Source organism: Brachypodium distachyon, chromosome 2 (genome assembly GCF_000005505.3).
Source record: "Brachypodium distachyon strain Bd21 chromosome 2, Brachypodium_distachyon_v3.0, whole genome shotgun sequence".
Classification (NCBI taxonomy): Eukaryota; Viridiplantae; Streptophyta; class Magnoliopsida; order Poales; family Poaceae; genus Brachypodium; species Brachypodium distachyon.
In genome coordinates, this window is record NC_016132.3 from 25,229,679 (window position 1) to 25,245,804 (window position 16,126).

The 16,126-nt window shown below is 49.4% G+C and overlaps 1 protein-coding gene across 1 annotated transcript; it reads right to left on the minus strand.

The window, feature by feature from the left end:
* Positions 1–3,695: 3,695 nt before the first annotated feature.
* Positions 3,696–6,652, minus strand: LOC112270594. The gene is made up of 2 exons (XM_024458344.1): positions 5,442–6,652; positions 3,696–5,375 (listed from the first exon to the last, which is right to left on the minus strand). The coding sequence occupies exons 1-2, from the start codon at positions 5,860–5,862 to the stop codon at positions 4,645–4,647; spliced, it is 1,152 nt and encodes a 383-aa protein (XP_024314112.1). The 5' UTR covers positions 5,863–6,652; the 3' UTR covers positions 3,696–4,644.
* Positions 6,653–16,126: the final 9,474 nt, after the last annotated feature.

The window sequence follows — 16,126 nt, forward strand, 5'->3', positions numbered from 1 at the left end:
CGGGAGATCTTGCTTATAGTCACTTCACGGTCTCCTTGAATGATCTCCTGGATCACCTGAAACAAGTTCCGATAGCTCGAGCGGGAGATATCTTTCTCATCAATGATCAGCCTCACCGCCTCAGCACAATCAATTTCCAGGCAGATAGGCAGTTGTGTGTGATGCAAGGCCAGCTTTAGACCTTCCGCAGAGGCCTCAAGTTCTGCCTCAAGTGGGTCGTTGCAATGTGCAAGAGCCCTGCATGCCGCCATGATGGGACGGCCATTGTCATCTCTGAGGATCATCCCAATTCCTGCACGTCCAGTTGCCACGGCGAAGGAGCCATCCACATACAGTTTAGTATAACCAGGGTCTGGCGGTTTCCAAGGTGGGTGTGGTTCTCTGCTCAGGTCTTGTTTCCGTTGCTTTCCATTCAGACCAACGACATGTTTCCCTTTAACCAAATCTACATCCGGATGCTGATCACAAAAAAGCAAAGTGGTTATGTAACTCGATAAGAATCTCTTTGAAGCTTCAACATGGGGAGCCGGCTTGTCATGTGTGATCTCGTTGTGGACATGCCAAATTCTCCAAATGGTCACGAGGGTGACCATGATCTGGATTTCGTTCATCTTCTCAAGTGTGTTCAGCAGCCATTCAGGTTCATTCCGGACGATGTTCTCCAGGTTCGGCACAGGCCACTCCTCGCGCATGTCAGTCCAAAGCGCCCTGGCATTGGGGCATCTAACGAGAGCGTGGAAACAATCTTCGTCCATGCAGCCACAGATGGGACAGGTTCGAAGAGTTTTAATGTTTCTATGACTCATATTCTTTTTAGTGGAAAGAGCATTACGGGAGACTTTCCAGGCAAAAATTTGAACTTTGTGGGGGACATTCGCTTTCCAGATTTTGTTCCAAATGAGTCTCCGGCCGTCGGGCATGTTACTCGTAGCAAGCGCAGAGCCAGGTGATACGCACTCTTAACTGAGAATTTGCCCAGCCGATCCGGTTGCCAGGTCAAAGTGTCCTCTCCAAATTGAGGGGCGGTTTTGATTTTCAAAATAGCAACCCGATCAATGGAAAGAAAGCACCGATTGACCTTTGTGATATCCCATTCACCGTTTGGTACCAAGAGGTCGGAAACCCTTCTCAGACGGGAATTCCCTCGTTGAGTGATTGGTTTCATGGTGAGGTCACGAGGGATCCTAGGGTCACGCCAAATGCTGATTTTAGAGCCATCTCCGATGCGCCAAATGATGCCTTTCTTTAGAAGCTCCAGGCCAAACTCAATCACCTTCCACGAGGATGAAGCGTTTCCAGTAAACACATATCAATAATATTACTGTCCGGGTAGTATTTTGTCTTGAGAACTCTTGCACAAAGACTATCAGGGTTTTGTATCAATCTCCCGGATTGCTTGGACAGAAGGGCTTGGTTGAAAAGGTGCATGTCCCTAAATCCAAGCCCTCCATGTGTTTTTGGCTGCATCATGGAGTCCCAACGATCCACAGCATTTTTCTTTTTCCATCCTTTTTTCCCCACCAGTAATCCGTCATGATTTGTGTAAGATCATTGCACAGGCCGATGGGCAATTTGAAAACTCCCATGACATAGGTCGGTAGGGTTTGGCCGATAGCCTTGATCATGACTTCTCTTCCTCCGCTAGATAGGTGGCTCTCACCCCATTGAGTCATTTTCTGCACTAACTTATCCTGGAGAGTCTGGAATTTTCCCTTGTTCATCCTTCCCTCGGGTGTGGGCAGCCCCAAATATTTGGCTTCAAACTTTGTCCACTCAACTTGTAGCAAGTTCTTGATCTCTGCCTGGATGTTTTGAGGGCAGAGGTCTCCCAAGAGCATGGAGCACTTCGAGGGATTAATCAACTGCCCCGTACTCCTCATACCTCTTAAGCAACTGCTTGATCTCGGTAGCCTCAGCAGTGTTAGGTTTAAAGAACAACAAACTATCGTCCGCAAACAAAAGGTGTGTAATACCAGGCCCCCTTCGGCATATCTTGAGCGGTGTGATGCGCCCTTCTTCAGCAGCACGATGCATAAGCAACGACAATCCATCTGCGACGAAAAGGAACAAGAAGGGAGAGAGGGGGTCTCCTTGGCGAAGGCCTCTCGATGGCTGGAAAATCTTGCCACAAGAACCATTAAATTTGACTGAATATCTGACCGACCGAACACATGCCATGATCCAGGTGATCCAAGTTTCATCAAAACCCAGCTGCCTCATCATTTTCTCCAAAAAATCCCAATCAACCCTGTCATAGGCTTTCGAGAGGTCAAGCTTGTATGCAGAGTGGTTCTTATCAGTATTCTGATTCTGCTCAATGAAGTGGAAGCACTCAAAGGCAATAAGGGCGTTGTCGGTGATCGGCCGTCCAGGGATGAAAGCGGACTGGTTGGGTGTGATGATGTCGTGAAGCATAGTTCTTAATCTATTGACCAGGCACTTAGCAACAATCTTGTACGCCACTGTGTAGAGGCTAATCGGATGGAAATCCTTCAAGGTTTCAGGTTGATCACCTTTCGGGATTAAAACAATGATCGTGTCATTTGCACCAGCAGGCATGATTCCAGTGGCGAAGAAACGCTTAACCGCAGAAATAATACTATGCTTCAGAACAGCCCAATTACGCTAGAAGAAACGGGCCGGAAATCCATCCGGGCCTAGGGCTTTGAGGGGCCCAATCTGGAAAAGCGCGTTCGAGATTTCTTTGTCGCTGAATTCAGCGCATAGGTGTTCATTCATGTTTTCAGAGACTTTAGGTTCAAACAGGCCAACAATGTCATTTGGGTCAAGGTTTGGGTCAGCCTCAAAGAGTTCACGAAAATTAGTCGTTCCATTGTTTCGAGCTGCCGTTGATTAGTCTGCCAGTCCCCATCCGTGTTCTTCAGCTTTTTGATTTTATTCTTTCTTGCTCTCCAAACAGCTCTACTGTGAAAGAATGCAGTGTTACGATCCCCTGCTCTGATCTAATCAACCCTAGAGCGTTGAATCCAAACCATTTCTTCTTTGTACAGCAGCTCATTATGTTTATCGGTTAGGCGTCTAATCTCCTTTCTGTCCGCTCCGGCAGCCACAACACTCTCAATAGCCTTTCTGGTTTTCTCAATTTCCTTCGTAATATTCCCAAAAAAATTCCGGCCCCAAGGGAAAAGGGTGTTCATCATGGTTTTAAGTCCTTCGTTAACTGAAGCAAGATCCTCAGCATGGCCCATTGAGGTCTAGGTGTTGGCCACAATCTCCTCAAGTTCGGGCGCCTTCTCCCACATAATCTCATAGTGGCGAACTTTCCTACAGTCCGGCTGTATTGTTTCCTTGGCGAAGGTGACACCGATGGGGCTATGATCTGAACAAGGCAAAGTCAGATGTTTAATTTCAGTCTCGGCGAAGAGATCTCGCCAACTGTCAGTCGCAACTGCACAATCCAGGCGGACTTTGACGTTTTTCCGACCGCTCTGTTTATTATCAAAGGTGAAGAGGGCCCCAGAGAAACCGAGATCCACCAGACCACAGCTTTCCAGTGTGTCACGAAAAGCTCTGATTTGCGAATCCGATCTCCGGGTTTCAGAGAAGTGCTCATTGTTTGGCGACAAAAATAACGAAACTCTAAGGCAAAGAGTGTATTTTCTCAAACGCTCCAGGAGAAAGAAAAAGGTGCGGGCGTGCGAGTGTACTAATGTACACAAATAAATAAAACAAAGTAGGGAACACATGTATTTTATTAATCTCACCATGGAGAAACAAAATTACAAGTTCCCTTATACATCATGCGCTCCGTGTGGCCTGCTAGCACTGCCAACATGACATAGGCGATTGCGGTTTCTTGGTTCACCGGGCCTTGGAAAGCTCCTGCTTAATTACGTCCGCAGGTCAAGCCTGCGGACCACCTCCGATTAAGCTGCTGCAATGGTGTCGTCTTCAAGTCTTGTCTTCTCCTTGTGCTTGGTGCATAAGATGGTGGTGATGAATAGGAAGAGAGGGGTGGTACGACCCCGCTCCGTCGATGCTAAGACACGATCGTTCGACCGTGCAGGTGCCGAATGACGTGCTACACTATCTTGTCGATGTACGATGAAGTGTCAAGCTGACACGCGCCTTGTCAGCTAGACAGGTTGATGAAGTGGCCTTCGCCTCGTTGGTACCCGGCCTGTAAAATCTCCACCTCGTCGGACCGGACAGGATGTCTTGCCGTCACATAGCGTCAGTGTCCAGCAAGAGCATGTGGTGTGGTGATGTACTTCATCGATACAAGGACATGTCGGTGGAGTTGATTCGCGTCGTCGGTGCTTAGTCGGTGTTGGAGAAGATGCTTGGATACCGGAATGCCATTGGCAATGCGGATGAGGGAGTAGACTTGATGTTGAAGACGATGATGTAGATGCTGTTGGAGGTGCAACAAACCTCGCCATGAGTCAATGAAGGATGCGCCCAAGCGGGCGCGGTGTAGCGGTGTCTCAACGGACACCGCGTAGGTGGCCGCCATGAGTAGCGGCATGCTGATTCGAAGTTGATGAAGAGTGCGCCAATATGGGCGCCGTGTATGGTGGTGTCTCAGCGGCCACCACGTAGAAGGCCGCCACGAGCGATATCGTATTGATGCTGAGTTGGTGAAGACTGTGCTAAGGCGGGCACCGTGTACATAGTGGTGTCTCAGCGGACACCACGTAGAAGGCCGCCAGGAGCAGCACTAACCTGTGAAGGATGCGCCAAGACGAGCGCCCCGTATCGCGGTGTCTTAGCGGACACCACGTAGAAGGTCGCCACGAGCGGTGACATGCATGACATGAAGTTGTTGAAAAGTGCGCCAAGGCGGGCGCCGTGTATGGTGATGTCTCCACAGACACCATGTAGACGGCGGTCGATGAAGGATGCGCTAAGACGGGCGCCCTGTATGGTAGTGTCTCGACGGACACCAAGTAGAAGGCTGCCATGTGCGGCGGCATCACGACGCCGGATCGATGAAGGACATGTAAGCAGGGAGCCCTGTATTGCGGTGTATTGATAGACACCACATAGAAGGCCGCCATGAGCGGTGTCGTTTGACAATGGGGGAGAGCTGCGGGTCGACGGACACCTCCCGATGACACGAACGATGCAGAAATCGCCAACAACTGGGCCGCCACTGGCGGCGGCGTTCAAATAGATGTCGGCTAGCTTGTAGATGGAGACGACGCCCTGTTCAGCAAGGTAGCGCTCCGCCTGGGGCGGGCACGGTATAGACGACGTCCATGTCCGCGTCATCGCACACGATGGCTGTTGATGTTGACAGGATGTTGTTGAAGACGCGGCGTCCCGCATCGCTCGGGCAGGTGCCAGAATGTGGCGCACGGCCCGGACGGCAATCATGAGATTGCTAAGCTCCGGAGACAACGACATGCCTCCTGCATGCACCTTCATGGCACCTTGGTAGACAAGAAAGAGAGAAAGATAGAGACATATGTACTTACCATGATGAAAGAAGAGCGCATGCTTTACAACATGCGTTGTACGTGCATGCTGCCCTTGCAGGTTGAGCTTGTGTGTGTTGTTGTGCTTGAGGCAGCGGGAGAAGACACCCGCCTGACGCCGTGTATTGCGGTGTCTCAGTGGACACCACATGGGCATGGCTACCATGCCTTGATGATGCCACTTGTTGATGAAGAACGTCCTGCCTAGGGCGTGCAGTATGTCGACATCGCCCACGACCGCACCAACGGCATGGACGGACATGTGCTGATTATTGATGAAGATGATGTCCCGCACTGAGCGGGCGCCGGAACATGGCGCACGGCCCGCGACAGCAATCAGGACCACGTCAAAAGATGATCGCAAAATCACGCTGCTAAGCTCTAGAGACAACGGCATGCCTCCTGCCTGCTTTATCTCCATGCCACCTGCATAGATGAGGAAGATAGGAAGATTGAGGGTTCTTTACGTACCATTGTGAAAGAAGAACTCATCTCCCTGTACGGCGCCCCCCTTGGACGAGCACGTGGCCGGCCGTTGTCCTTGATGTCCAGAGACATGTACTCTCGTTATGCATACATTGCTTGACGCCATGCTTTGGACGCGGCGTCTCGCTGACCTTCGTCTTGGTCCTGTACACCTCGATGAACCCATCATTGTGTAATGCGTGCACCGCCGGCAATCTTGGGCGCGTGGGCGCCGCACCTGCGTCCCCTCGGGATCTTCTCCTGTTCACCCCGACCTGCATCTGAATGTAAACGAGTAGAAAGAAGATCTTACGTGATATGCATGGCGATCTCCTACGTGACCTTGTGCGCGGCGTGCGCCGTCGTCTTGGGCGCGCCCAGCCCGCTGCCCTGCGTGTAGATTCTTCGTACGTGTAAGGCGCCGCTGTGCTGCCGTGCAGATCTTCGCCGTCCTGGGCGGCTGTGCCTGGGTGCACGAGTGGTGTGCTGCCGCCATGGGCGCGCCCGTCGCAGCCCTCGTGGTCCTCCTCTACGTCGTCTTGAGGCTTGAGCGCGTATAGCACGGCCGTGCGTCTAGCCTTCTGGATCCCTGTTAGTCCCGTTGCCGCCGACTTGGCCTCGCTCTCTGCGCTGCCCTGCGTCTGGCCCTCGATCGATCGAGTCTTGGACCTGTTCGCCTTGATTTGGGTGCGTCTGAGCGCTGCCTTCCCCCCTCCGTTTGTGATTGAGTTCCGGTATATAACCAGCTATTGGACCCCCGAGCTCCTGGAGTCCTCGGGATATATTCGAACCGTTAGTCTGTTCTTATCTGCAAATTGAGATAGAGTTTGTTAAGAGCACGTCAGGCAACGTGCATGTTGATATTTATCTCCCCGTGGACTCTGTTAGGCCTTTTTTACATGCGTGACTTCACTGCACCATGGGCCCAACATGCGCCAACCTGGATGGATTAGCAAACAATCACGTTCATGTATAAGTCAGTGCCGTGCTTGCCGGACGTACGCATGGACGAGGACGATGCTGTACGTTCATGTAAACGTCGCCAAGTTCACGACAAACATACTACTCCTCCGTCCAACAAAAAATGTCTCAACTTTAACTAAATTTGAATGCTTACACTAAGTCACGTCTAGATACATTTAAATTTTGACAAAATTAAGACATCTTTTATTTAACGGAGGGAATACGTGATAGGCTGATAGCGAGCTTCGTACGTGACTAGCTCTGATTAACATAGCTCGGACTAACATGTGCCAGCAATGAACCAGCCCTTTGCATGCAGGCACTAGTAGTTCATTTTGACTTAATCACGTGGACATCAGCCAAGCTCCATAATACACTATAGCTGACGATTATTTTAAACATGTGACATGCTTTAATATTATTTCTCCTTTGTGTTGATTTAATTTTATGCCGAATTTTGGTACAAAATATCGTCAAACACTATGTTGCCACAAAACTTCGTTGAAGTCAGCCACGGCAAGGTTGATTTATTCTTCAGGTCGTTGATGGTGTTCCACATGCGCTGGCGGTTTTCAGTTCTTGGTTCACCCTAGACGCATGTGAGACGCCATTTGGGTTCGGTAGCCGACAAGCGAACATAGCAATCAATATATCTTTCATTTGTTTCCTCAACATCCACCGGAACATGTTCATGCCAAAATAAGGCAAGGCCTCCACTGTTACCCAAACTGCTACTACCCGCAAAATCTCTAAGGCTTAGGCGGTTTCTTATTCTACGGACTTTATCTTTATTCTGACGAGTTTTACATAGGAAAACAAACTTAACCTTATTTGAATGGGATAGGTGGACGAGGTCACGAACTGTCCGAGGGTTCCCAATCCCTCGGCAGTTCCAGGCGATGAGATCCATCACTCCTGACGGCGCGCCACATGCGGCCCCGTCAGTTCTTCGGCGGCCCCTGTGACGGTTGCCTCCTTGGTGGTCTTTCCATCCTCCTGGCCATCCTCAGTCGCAGCACCCCCTTCACCAGCGCTGACCTCTGCCCTGCTTCTCTTCCTCTCCAGGGCCGACCTATCCATCGTGTCATCCCCAGCATCCCTATCTTCCTTGTCAACCTCCATGTCCACCCTCTTCCCCAGCTTCTGCATCTGTATTTTGCTGAACGCAGTAGCGACCTGCCTCGCCTCTTCTAATTTGAACTCCTTCGGTAGACTACTCCCTTCAGGGAAGCATTTCTTCAGAGGTGGAACCTTTAGGAAGGACTTGTCTCCTGCCTGCCCTCCGCGGTCACTCTGGTTAGATCTTGGGCGGCGCAGCCATCCGTTCTTTGCCTTCAACTTGTTAACTACATCTGTCACAACAGCATCTGTGATATTAGTGGTTTCTTTACCTTTCTGTTCTACCTTGTCACACATCTCCATCTTGCTGATGGCCTCAGTGACTTGCACAATTTCTGCAGGAGTCTTCGGATCCCGGTCTGCTTCAGGTTTCTCTTGCGTGGCGCCGGCATTTGCCATCTCCCTTGAGGTGATCAGGGCCTGGTTATTCCCCTTGCCTCTGGCAGCAAGGTCTTGTCCTCTACTTGAGCTAGCTCCTCCAAAGCTAAGCTTGCGACGTGGGTTCAGTTCGGCAGGTAGGTACCAGCTTCGGTGTTCAAACTCCTTGAAGGGTGATGCACGCGGTGCCGAGCAGTAGCGGACGATCTTCGCTTCTTCTGGCATCAGGCAGTTGCTGTTTACATGGCCTATCAACCCACAGAAAAATCAAAAATAGGGTGCCCTCTCATATTTGAGACCGAGCCTTAGGTTTCTGGGCTCTGCCCCGAAATCTAGAAATGTCGTGTCAAAGTTCCTCCACTGAGTCTCATCGGCAGGGTGTCTTAGGACCCCAGCTTTCTCCACACGGTAGTGCCCATCAGGATCGAATGCAGCCTGCGCCGGATCGTGATAGACGAGATACCTCGTGTCTTTAACGTTCTGCATCCAACGCTCAACTCGGCCACCTGCCGTAAGATACTGGACAGTCTTTGCCGGCCTGCCCTTCATCACTTCTTCCCCATCGTCTTCACCACATCTGGCGTTTTTCTTCTTGTATCTCGATGCACCGCATATGTGGCAGCTCTCATGGTTCTCGTACTCTCTAATGTATACCATGCAGTCGTTTGGACATGAATGATGTTTCACGCAATCTAATCTTTTTCGTCTCGTATGTGTTCTTGGGCAACTTGTTTGGCTGTGAAAAAACCGAAGCAAGGTAACTCAACAAGTCCGTGAAGCCCTTGTCTGACCAGCATGATGCTGCCTTCAACCTCAAAAGTTCGAGCGTCACTTCGAGCACATTGTTTTCTTTGCCAGCTCCATCATCCAAGGGTGTGTTTGCGTCCTCCAACAATTTTTTGAACTGAGCAGACTCTGCCTCATCTTCGGGGTCCTCCAACTGGTCCCGTAGGTACGGGTCATCTAGCATTTCGACAATCCTGCCACGTGGAGCTCCTTCACCTTCCACATTAGCCTCCTCATCGACCCTTATTTCTTCCTCGGAATCATTCGCCAGATCATATCGCAGGACATCATCATCTTCGCTACCGCTACCGACATCAACCGCATCCTCTCCGTGACAAGTCCAGCGAGAAAAACCTTCCACAAAACCCGATGCCAGCACATGCATCTGAACATTTTCAGGCTTCATCATGCATGTGTTTCCACATTTGCGACATGGACAATGCATCATCACAAGTCCTTTTCGTTCCATATCACCTTTCGCGACTCCAAAAAAGACCGTCCATTCGGTTATCCATCGAGCATTGATTCTTTCCTTAGCATGCATCCAAGAATGGTTCTTCCATCTACAACACAGTACACAAGAAAACAAAGAAAGCAAAATAGTTAGCCTAATCATTGACAAGGGGATTAAGGTGTTAATTAACCGGGGCTAACTAAAAATTTGAAATTAGAGACATTCGGAGAGAAATTGGAGGCCGGCAAGAAAGATCGGGAGGGAGAGAGAGCTCGCGAGGGAGGGGGAAGCTCCGGGCGACGACGAGGAGGCCGCATTTTGGCCGGCGACCGGAGCCTAAAAATTTGAAATTGGGGAAATTCGGAGAGAAATTGGAGGCCGGCGAGAAAGATCGGGAGGGAGAGAGAGCTCTCAAGGGAGAGGGAAGCTTCGGGCTCGAAGATCGGAGCTTGCCGGCCATGGCCGCCCGTCGGCCATGGAGATGGCGGCCGCCGGCGCGGGGGGGAGAGAGGAGGCGCTACCTGGGGGGCTCGCCGGCGGCCATGGCGCCTTCGGGCAGCGCTTCGCCATCGTCGGGGAAGAAGGGCCGCAGCTGGTCCGTTACGACGCGCAGCGCGATCAGCTGCGGCTCTGCCCCGCGTACTTAAAACGCGACAATTATCAGTGGCGGTCGGGACTTGGGCGACCGTTACTGATAATAGGGGTACATCAGTAACGGTCGCGTTAGGGCGACCGTTACTGATGCGTGGTTCATCAGTGGCGGTCGTCTCTTAATCGACCGCCACTGATGTCTCTCGCGAGGTATGATGGTTCATCAGTGGCGGTCGGCTCGCGCGACCGTCATTGATGTATGGCTGGGCGGGGACGGGCAGACCTCGCTCTGTTCATCAGTAACGGTCGTGCCGGACCCGTTACTGATGTGCCGTTACATATAGACCGTTTTGTTGTAGTGTTCTCTCTTTTTTCGGATCCTCTCTCTTGCCTTTCACTCTCATATACCTCATGAGAGGGTTGTTTACGTTCTGCTCTACACGAACTCTAATGAAACCATCCCATATCCTACCCCTATTGTCAGCAGCAACTATCAGGACCTTGCCGATCATCTCCCCCAGGGCGATGTCAACCTTCTCGTTCATGGCCGACATGCGCGGGTTCATGATTCTCACCCATATTGGCATGGTGTTGATCAGGATCTCAGCAGCGGCGGCTCGGCCATCATACGGGGCAATCAGCATTGCATATCTACTTCGGTGTATTCCAAAAAAGAAGGTACTTGTTCGCGTGCGGCTGACACCTTGGGCAACCGGATCGAAGGTGGTTTGTTTAATGTGAGCTATGTCGTGTTGTACAGCCGCAATTTGCAAGTTTGTATATCTCCTCTATCTTTCCTTCCTCCTTCGCAATCTCTTTCTATTTCTCAATTCAAATGGCTCAATGTGCCTATATGAGGAAGGCTAGAAGAGTGTGAGCCCCTTGCCCGCATTGCATTAGTTTGCGTACGTGCAACCTTGAGCACAAAAAAATACATAAATGTGGGCACAAGCAAAAAGTATAATCGGGTGCCACCTCCCTAGGATGTCGACATTGAGGGTCTGGATCGGAGCGACGGTCATTTCGTGTCGTTCCCTCCCAATCACCATTTCATCCTCGACGAGCAAGATGGAACAGTAGTGGCGGACACAGGATAAATTTTAAGGTGTAGCAAAGTTTACACAACAAAAAATTATATGCCGCATAACTATGCAAAAATACCAGATATATATTACTTCCTCCGTTTTTTATATAAGGCATATAAATTTAATCGTGAATATTAACGCAGGCTCCACGCACGAACCAGGGTCTCCCGCATCGCAACTGCTGCTGCATGCTGTTTCTCGCGCTTGCGGCCATGCAATTAGGAGAAAATCAAATTAGCATGCATATGCAACCGCAAGAAAACTGCCTAGCTTTTCTCACGCACGCACCGGTGGGGTGAGATTTTTCCGTTCGTATGCGAGCGCGTGGACGGTGCTCACACATATCGATCGATCAGTTATGCGAGCGACTAGGGAGTCGAGGGGCGACTAGGCTGAAGACCAACACACAATATACCACCGTATTGGACTTCTGGGTCTAAATTTAGGTACGGCGGTGCCGTAGCATGCCATACCGCTCGGTCCACCCCTCATGGAAGGCAAAGGGGTACAAGGGCTGACCGTCTAGGTTTCTTAATTTGAAGGCCTGAGGGCAAAATACTCAAAGGGTCTCAGAGCATCTCCAAAAGGTTCCCTAAAACTGGTTCCCTAAAACAAACCAGTTTTAGGGATAGGAGAGAGAACAAATTGTCAGAAAAAAAGTGTCCCTCTCCGGCAGGTTCCCTAAACCGATTCCCTAAATTTCTGCTTTTCTCAAAACACCTTCTAAATATGACATAATATTCATATAGATAAATGCAAACATAAATAGATCATCATTTAACCAAAATGCATCATCCGACAAACATGGTTCAACACAAAACACGGTTCAAACACATAGTTCCTTAAAACATAAAGATAATTCAAATACGAAGATCAAACTCAGCCACTTGTGCCACCTCCCATGCCACCTTCATCCCCCATGCCGCCTCCATCTCCCATGGCTCCACCACCTCCCATGCTGCCTCCATCTCCCATGCCGCCACCACCTCCCATGAAAAAGCCATGCATGAAGCCACCCATGGTCTTCGACGCCATTATCTGATCACGCATGAGCTTCAAGTAAGCCTTTCCCTAGTCATCAAGGTTGGATGAGTTCATGAACATGAGTTGCTGCTCCCTCTTCTCTTGCCTGCTCTTCTCCCTTCTTTCCTCAATTGCAATCCTATGCTCTTCCAGCTGGACACGATGCGCCTCGAATGCAATTCTTTGTTCTTCCAATGCTTTTATTTGCATAAACGTCTGAGCCTTTTCTTTTTTCCTCTCAGCAGTAAGGGACTTCTTTGTTGCCATTATCATCTCGATGGAGTCTTTACATGTACCCTCCTTCTCCTTCTTCAACCTTGCTTTCTCTTTCTTCCTCCCAAGTGGCCTCTTTTTTTCCACGGAGTTTGGTGTAGGGCTTCTTTTTGCATCCTCGGAGTCACTCTCATCAGAGCTATCACCAATATCCTCAACATCAGGAGAATATGAGTTGCTTGCAGACATGCTCTTCTTGTTTGGCATTTCACCATTTCGTGTCCTCCACTTCTCATCATGGAGAAGCAAAGCATAGCAATGCTGCATATTGAATGGCTTTTCTAGCTTCCCATTCTTTGGTGTCAATTGCCGGAAGTACTTTTGGGCAATGTTGATCTGTTCAAAGGAAGACAACAAGTTGACAAAATTAAATTTGGCAAGTCATCAAATTAACATAGTCCAAAGAAGGAAAACAACAAGTTGACAACATACTCCAAAGAAAGACACCAAGGAAGACAACAAGTTGACATATTTCCCCTATCATTTTGATTTGTTCCACTTGGGTTGAGCCGCTCAACCTGTTCCATTGCAGAGGCCCATTTGCTGCATGTATCATATATGGCGGACCACCTATTTGTCAATGACTTTTGAGTTCGGTCACCAGGCGTATTCTTGATCTGATGGTAGTGTTCGTGGATACGTTGCCAATAGGTAGATCCACTTTGCTCAACTCCATGAACTGCATCAAGTGTGATGGCCTCCCATGCCAACACCAAAGTTTCATCCTCTTGAATGGTATAGTTCATTTGCCTTCCTTTCGAAGGAAATGGATCAACTCGTCGTCCATTACCTCCACATAATCATCTACCATCATGCTCATGAAAGATCCATCACCAACCACACTGCAAAACATACATTATATTCATCACATTTGCTGACTACTATGCAATAGGGAAAAATCTCATTGGCTGCACTAAAATATTCATCACCCATCAGCAAGCACATTCATATAGTCAATTAACATGTGCACAACAGAGACAATCACATCAGAAGGAAAAATCTCACATGTGCACAGCAGAGGGAAAAATCTGTACCTTGTAGCCATTTCATCGAACACTTGGTGCTCGGCAGAAGGGGGAGGTGGAGGTGCAGCCGGCAGCACACAGCACAGTTGCCGGCCTGCCCTTGCGCTTGGCGGTGGTCTTCCTTGGCGGGCGGCCGCTCGTCTGCAGCAAGGAGGATGGCGGTGGCGACGCCATAGGCGTAGCCGGGTCCTCCTCGTCTACCATGGCAAGGGCGGAGAAGGAAGGCACATGGGCGTGGGAGGGCAGCGCAGGGCCGTGGGAGGGCGGCGGTGGCTGGGAGAAGGGCGCCGGAGGCGCGGACGAGGGTCGCGTCGTCGCCGATGCGGGCGGCGGCATCAACCCGGGGCGGCAGCGCGATTTCTTCACGAACGAGGCAGCGGGAGGCGGAGGCGGGCCGTTTCCGCGTGGATCCGGAGGCGCGGCCATGGCCGCCGGCGGCGGAGAGCAGTGGCGGCCCAAGCGCGGAAGGGAATGGAAACGGGTGGTTTTTCTTCGCGCGCTCGCTTTTCGCGTTTTAGGGAACGGGGTGTTGATTCCCTACATCTTGGGAAGAGGAGAGAGAAAATAGGAAGTTTCTTAAAATTTTAGGGATAGGAAATGAGGTAGGGAACCTGTTGGAGCAAATTTTGGGCATTTTTAGGGAATTGTTATTTTAGGGAATGGGTGATTTTAGAAAACCTCTTGGAGATGCTCTGCGCGCTCGCCTCCCTCGCCCACGCCGAAGAGACTTGGGTTTGGAGGATTTCAGCGTGAGACATTCTGAGAACGGCGAAGCGTGGGGTGCTAGCACTGTTCTAGGATTTGGTGCAACATGAACCCGAGAGCCAATTTTACAGACCGCTTGTGTGCAATTTTCAAGTTTATGTACTAAACCAAATTTATGTGAAGATATAAAAATCTCATACGCTAGACAACATATATTGCACTGGGATACCATTGATTAGGAAATTTCACTTAACTAACACTACTGCGCTTGGGCCCTCGGCATATGTACGAATGATCTGCAGCTGCAACCACCGGAAGTATCATGTACGTACGTGGTCAATCATGTGAGAGAGATTGATTCCTAAGTCTCAACTAATCACAAATTTAGCTAGCTAGCCAACACAATACGAAAGTGATGCCATTGACGACACCGCCTCCAGAAGTCATGGCGGCCGAAATCTTGGACGAGCTCGACACATCGCCATATCCGCGCGTTGCGGTCTTGTTGTTCTTCGCTGTTATGCATATCGATCTTTTTTCCGAAAAATAAGACAGAAAGGTTTGCCTCAATTAAACATTAACTATAAAAAAATTAGGAGAATATGATTAGGTTCTGTTTTTTTAAGAACGCAATTAGGTTCTTTTAGGAGTTGAGAATGTCATTAGGTAGAGTAGTGTTGTTTTGGAGAGAGAAGTTACATGAAACAAAGGCACGGGAGGTTTAGAGCGAGCCGGTGACAGTGAAAATGCAGCTGCACCGGGTTTGCCATGCATTTTAATTCACGTGTTTCTTCTCACGACACACGAGCTGTGTAGTTCTCTGTCCTGAAGATGGTTTCGTAGAAGATGGCGGTAGCTGATTTTTTAGCGTGTTGAGATTTAGTTTGACCGGTTGTGTCTTCACGGCCTCCAGATTTAGATGTTAGGCGGTGGTGTGTGGTCGGGGCCGCGGCCTTGATAATGCCCACATCCTTCATCAGGCTTCAGATTGTTCGGTCGACGCCGGAGGTTTCAACATCCTTTTCCGAAGAAAAAAAAAGTAGCCAGGATAAAATATGTACATTCGGTGGGTTAATTATTAAAGCGAGGTTCTGATCTGCCGGGTCCATTTTATTACTAACTACCTGAGATCACTGAATACTTCAGCACTGGGTTGACAAAATAAAAGAACTTCAGCACTTGGTTTATACTTCAACACATGCTCTTTCGCCAGGCCCCATGAGGTCTTGGGCCTAGGACAGTCGCCCTGGCAGGCCTGCCCTGGTCCGGGCCAGATAGTGGCATATCATTGATGATTCAATTGCTCTTTTCTTTTTATTTTGGTCGAGCCAAGTACTTCCTTCCTTCGATATTAATGTCGTAACTTCGTCTGATACACATATATCTAATGTGTAATACCGGACGGAGAGAGTAGTGTTTACTAGTAGTACCTATAGGCTACATGTGCTAGTGTGTACAATATCGATGACTGGTGAAAAGGCTTAGTGGGCCTAAAAACCGAAACCGGGTAGACCGAGACCGAAACCTAAAAGACCAAGAAAAATTTGGGTAGATATTTATATGGACCGAAATTTATTTATTAGTTCGGATATCAGTTCACAATAGGACGAAACACCGAATGAACAAAACTTGTGGACAACGGCTCATTCTTCCTGTTCAAGTCCAGTCGAGGTGGCATACCACTTCTCAGGGCATGTACAATGGTTGATAAGACTGTCTTATCTTAGGCATTCCACGTCAATTAGAAAAGACAACAAAACATGTTGAACAATGGGTTATCTCTTAGTGTTTTATCTTAAAATTAATGTGTAGATGAAT

Bases quoted from the DNA above. Each gene is read 5' to 3' on its own strand.
- LOC112270594 (XM_024458344.1), bottom strand. From the start codon at position 5,862: ATGGAGATAAAGCAGGCAGGAGGCATGCCGTTGTCTCTAGAGCTTAGC. The intron at 5,376-5,441 runs GTAAGTACATAT...AGGTGCATGCAG, and splicing joins TGCGCTCTTCTTTCATCATG to GAGGCATGTCGTTGTCTCCG.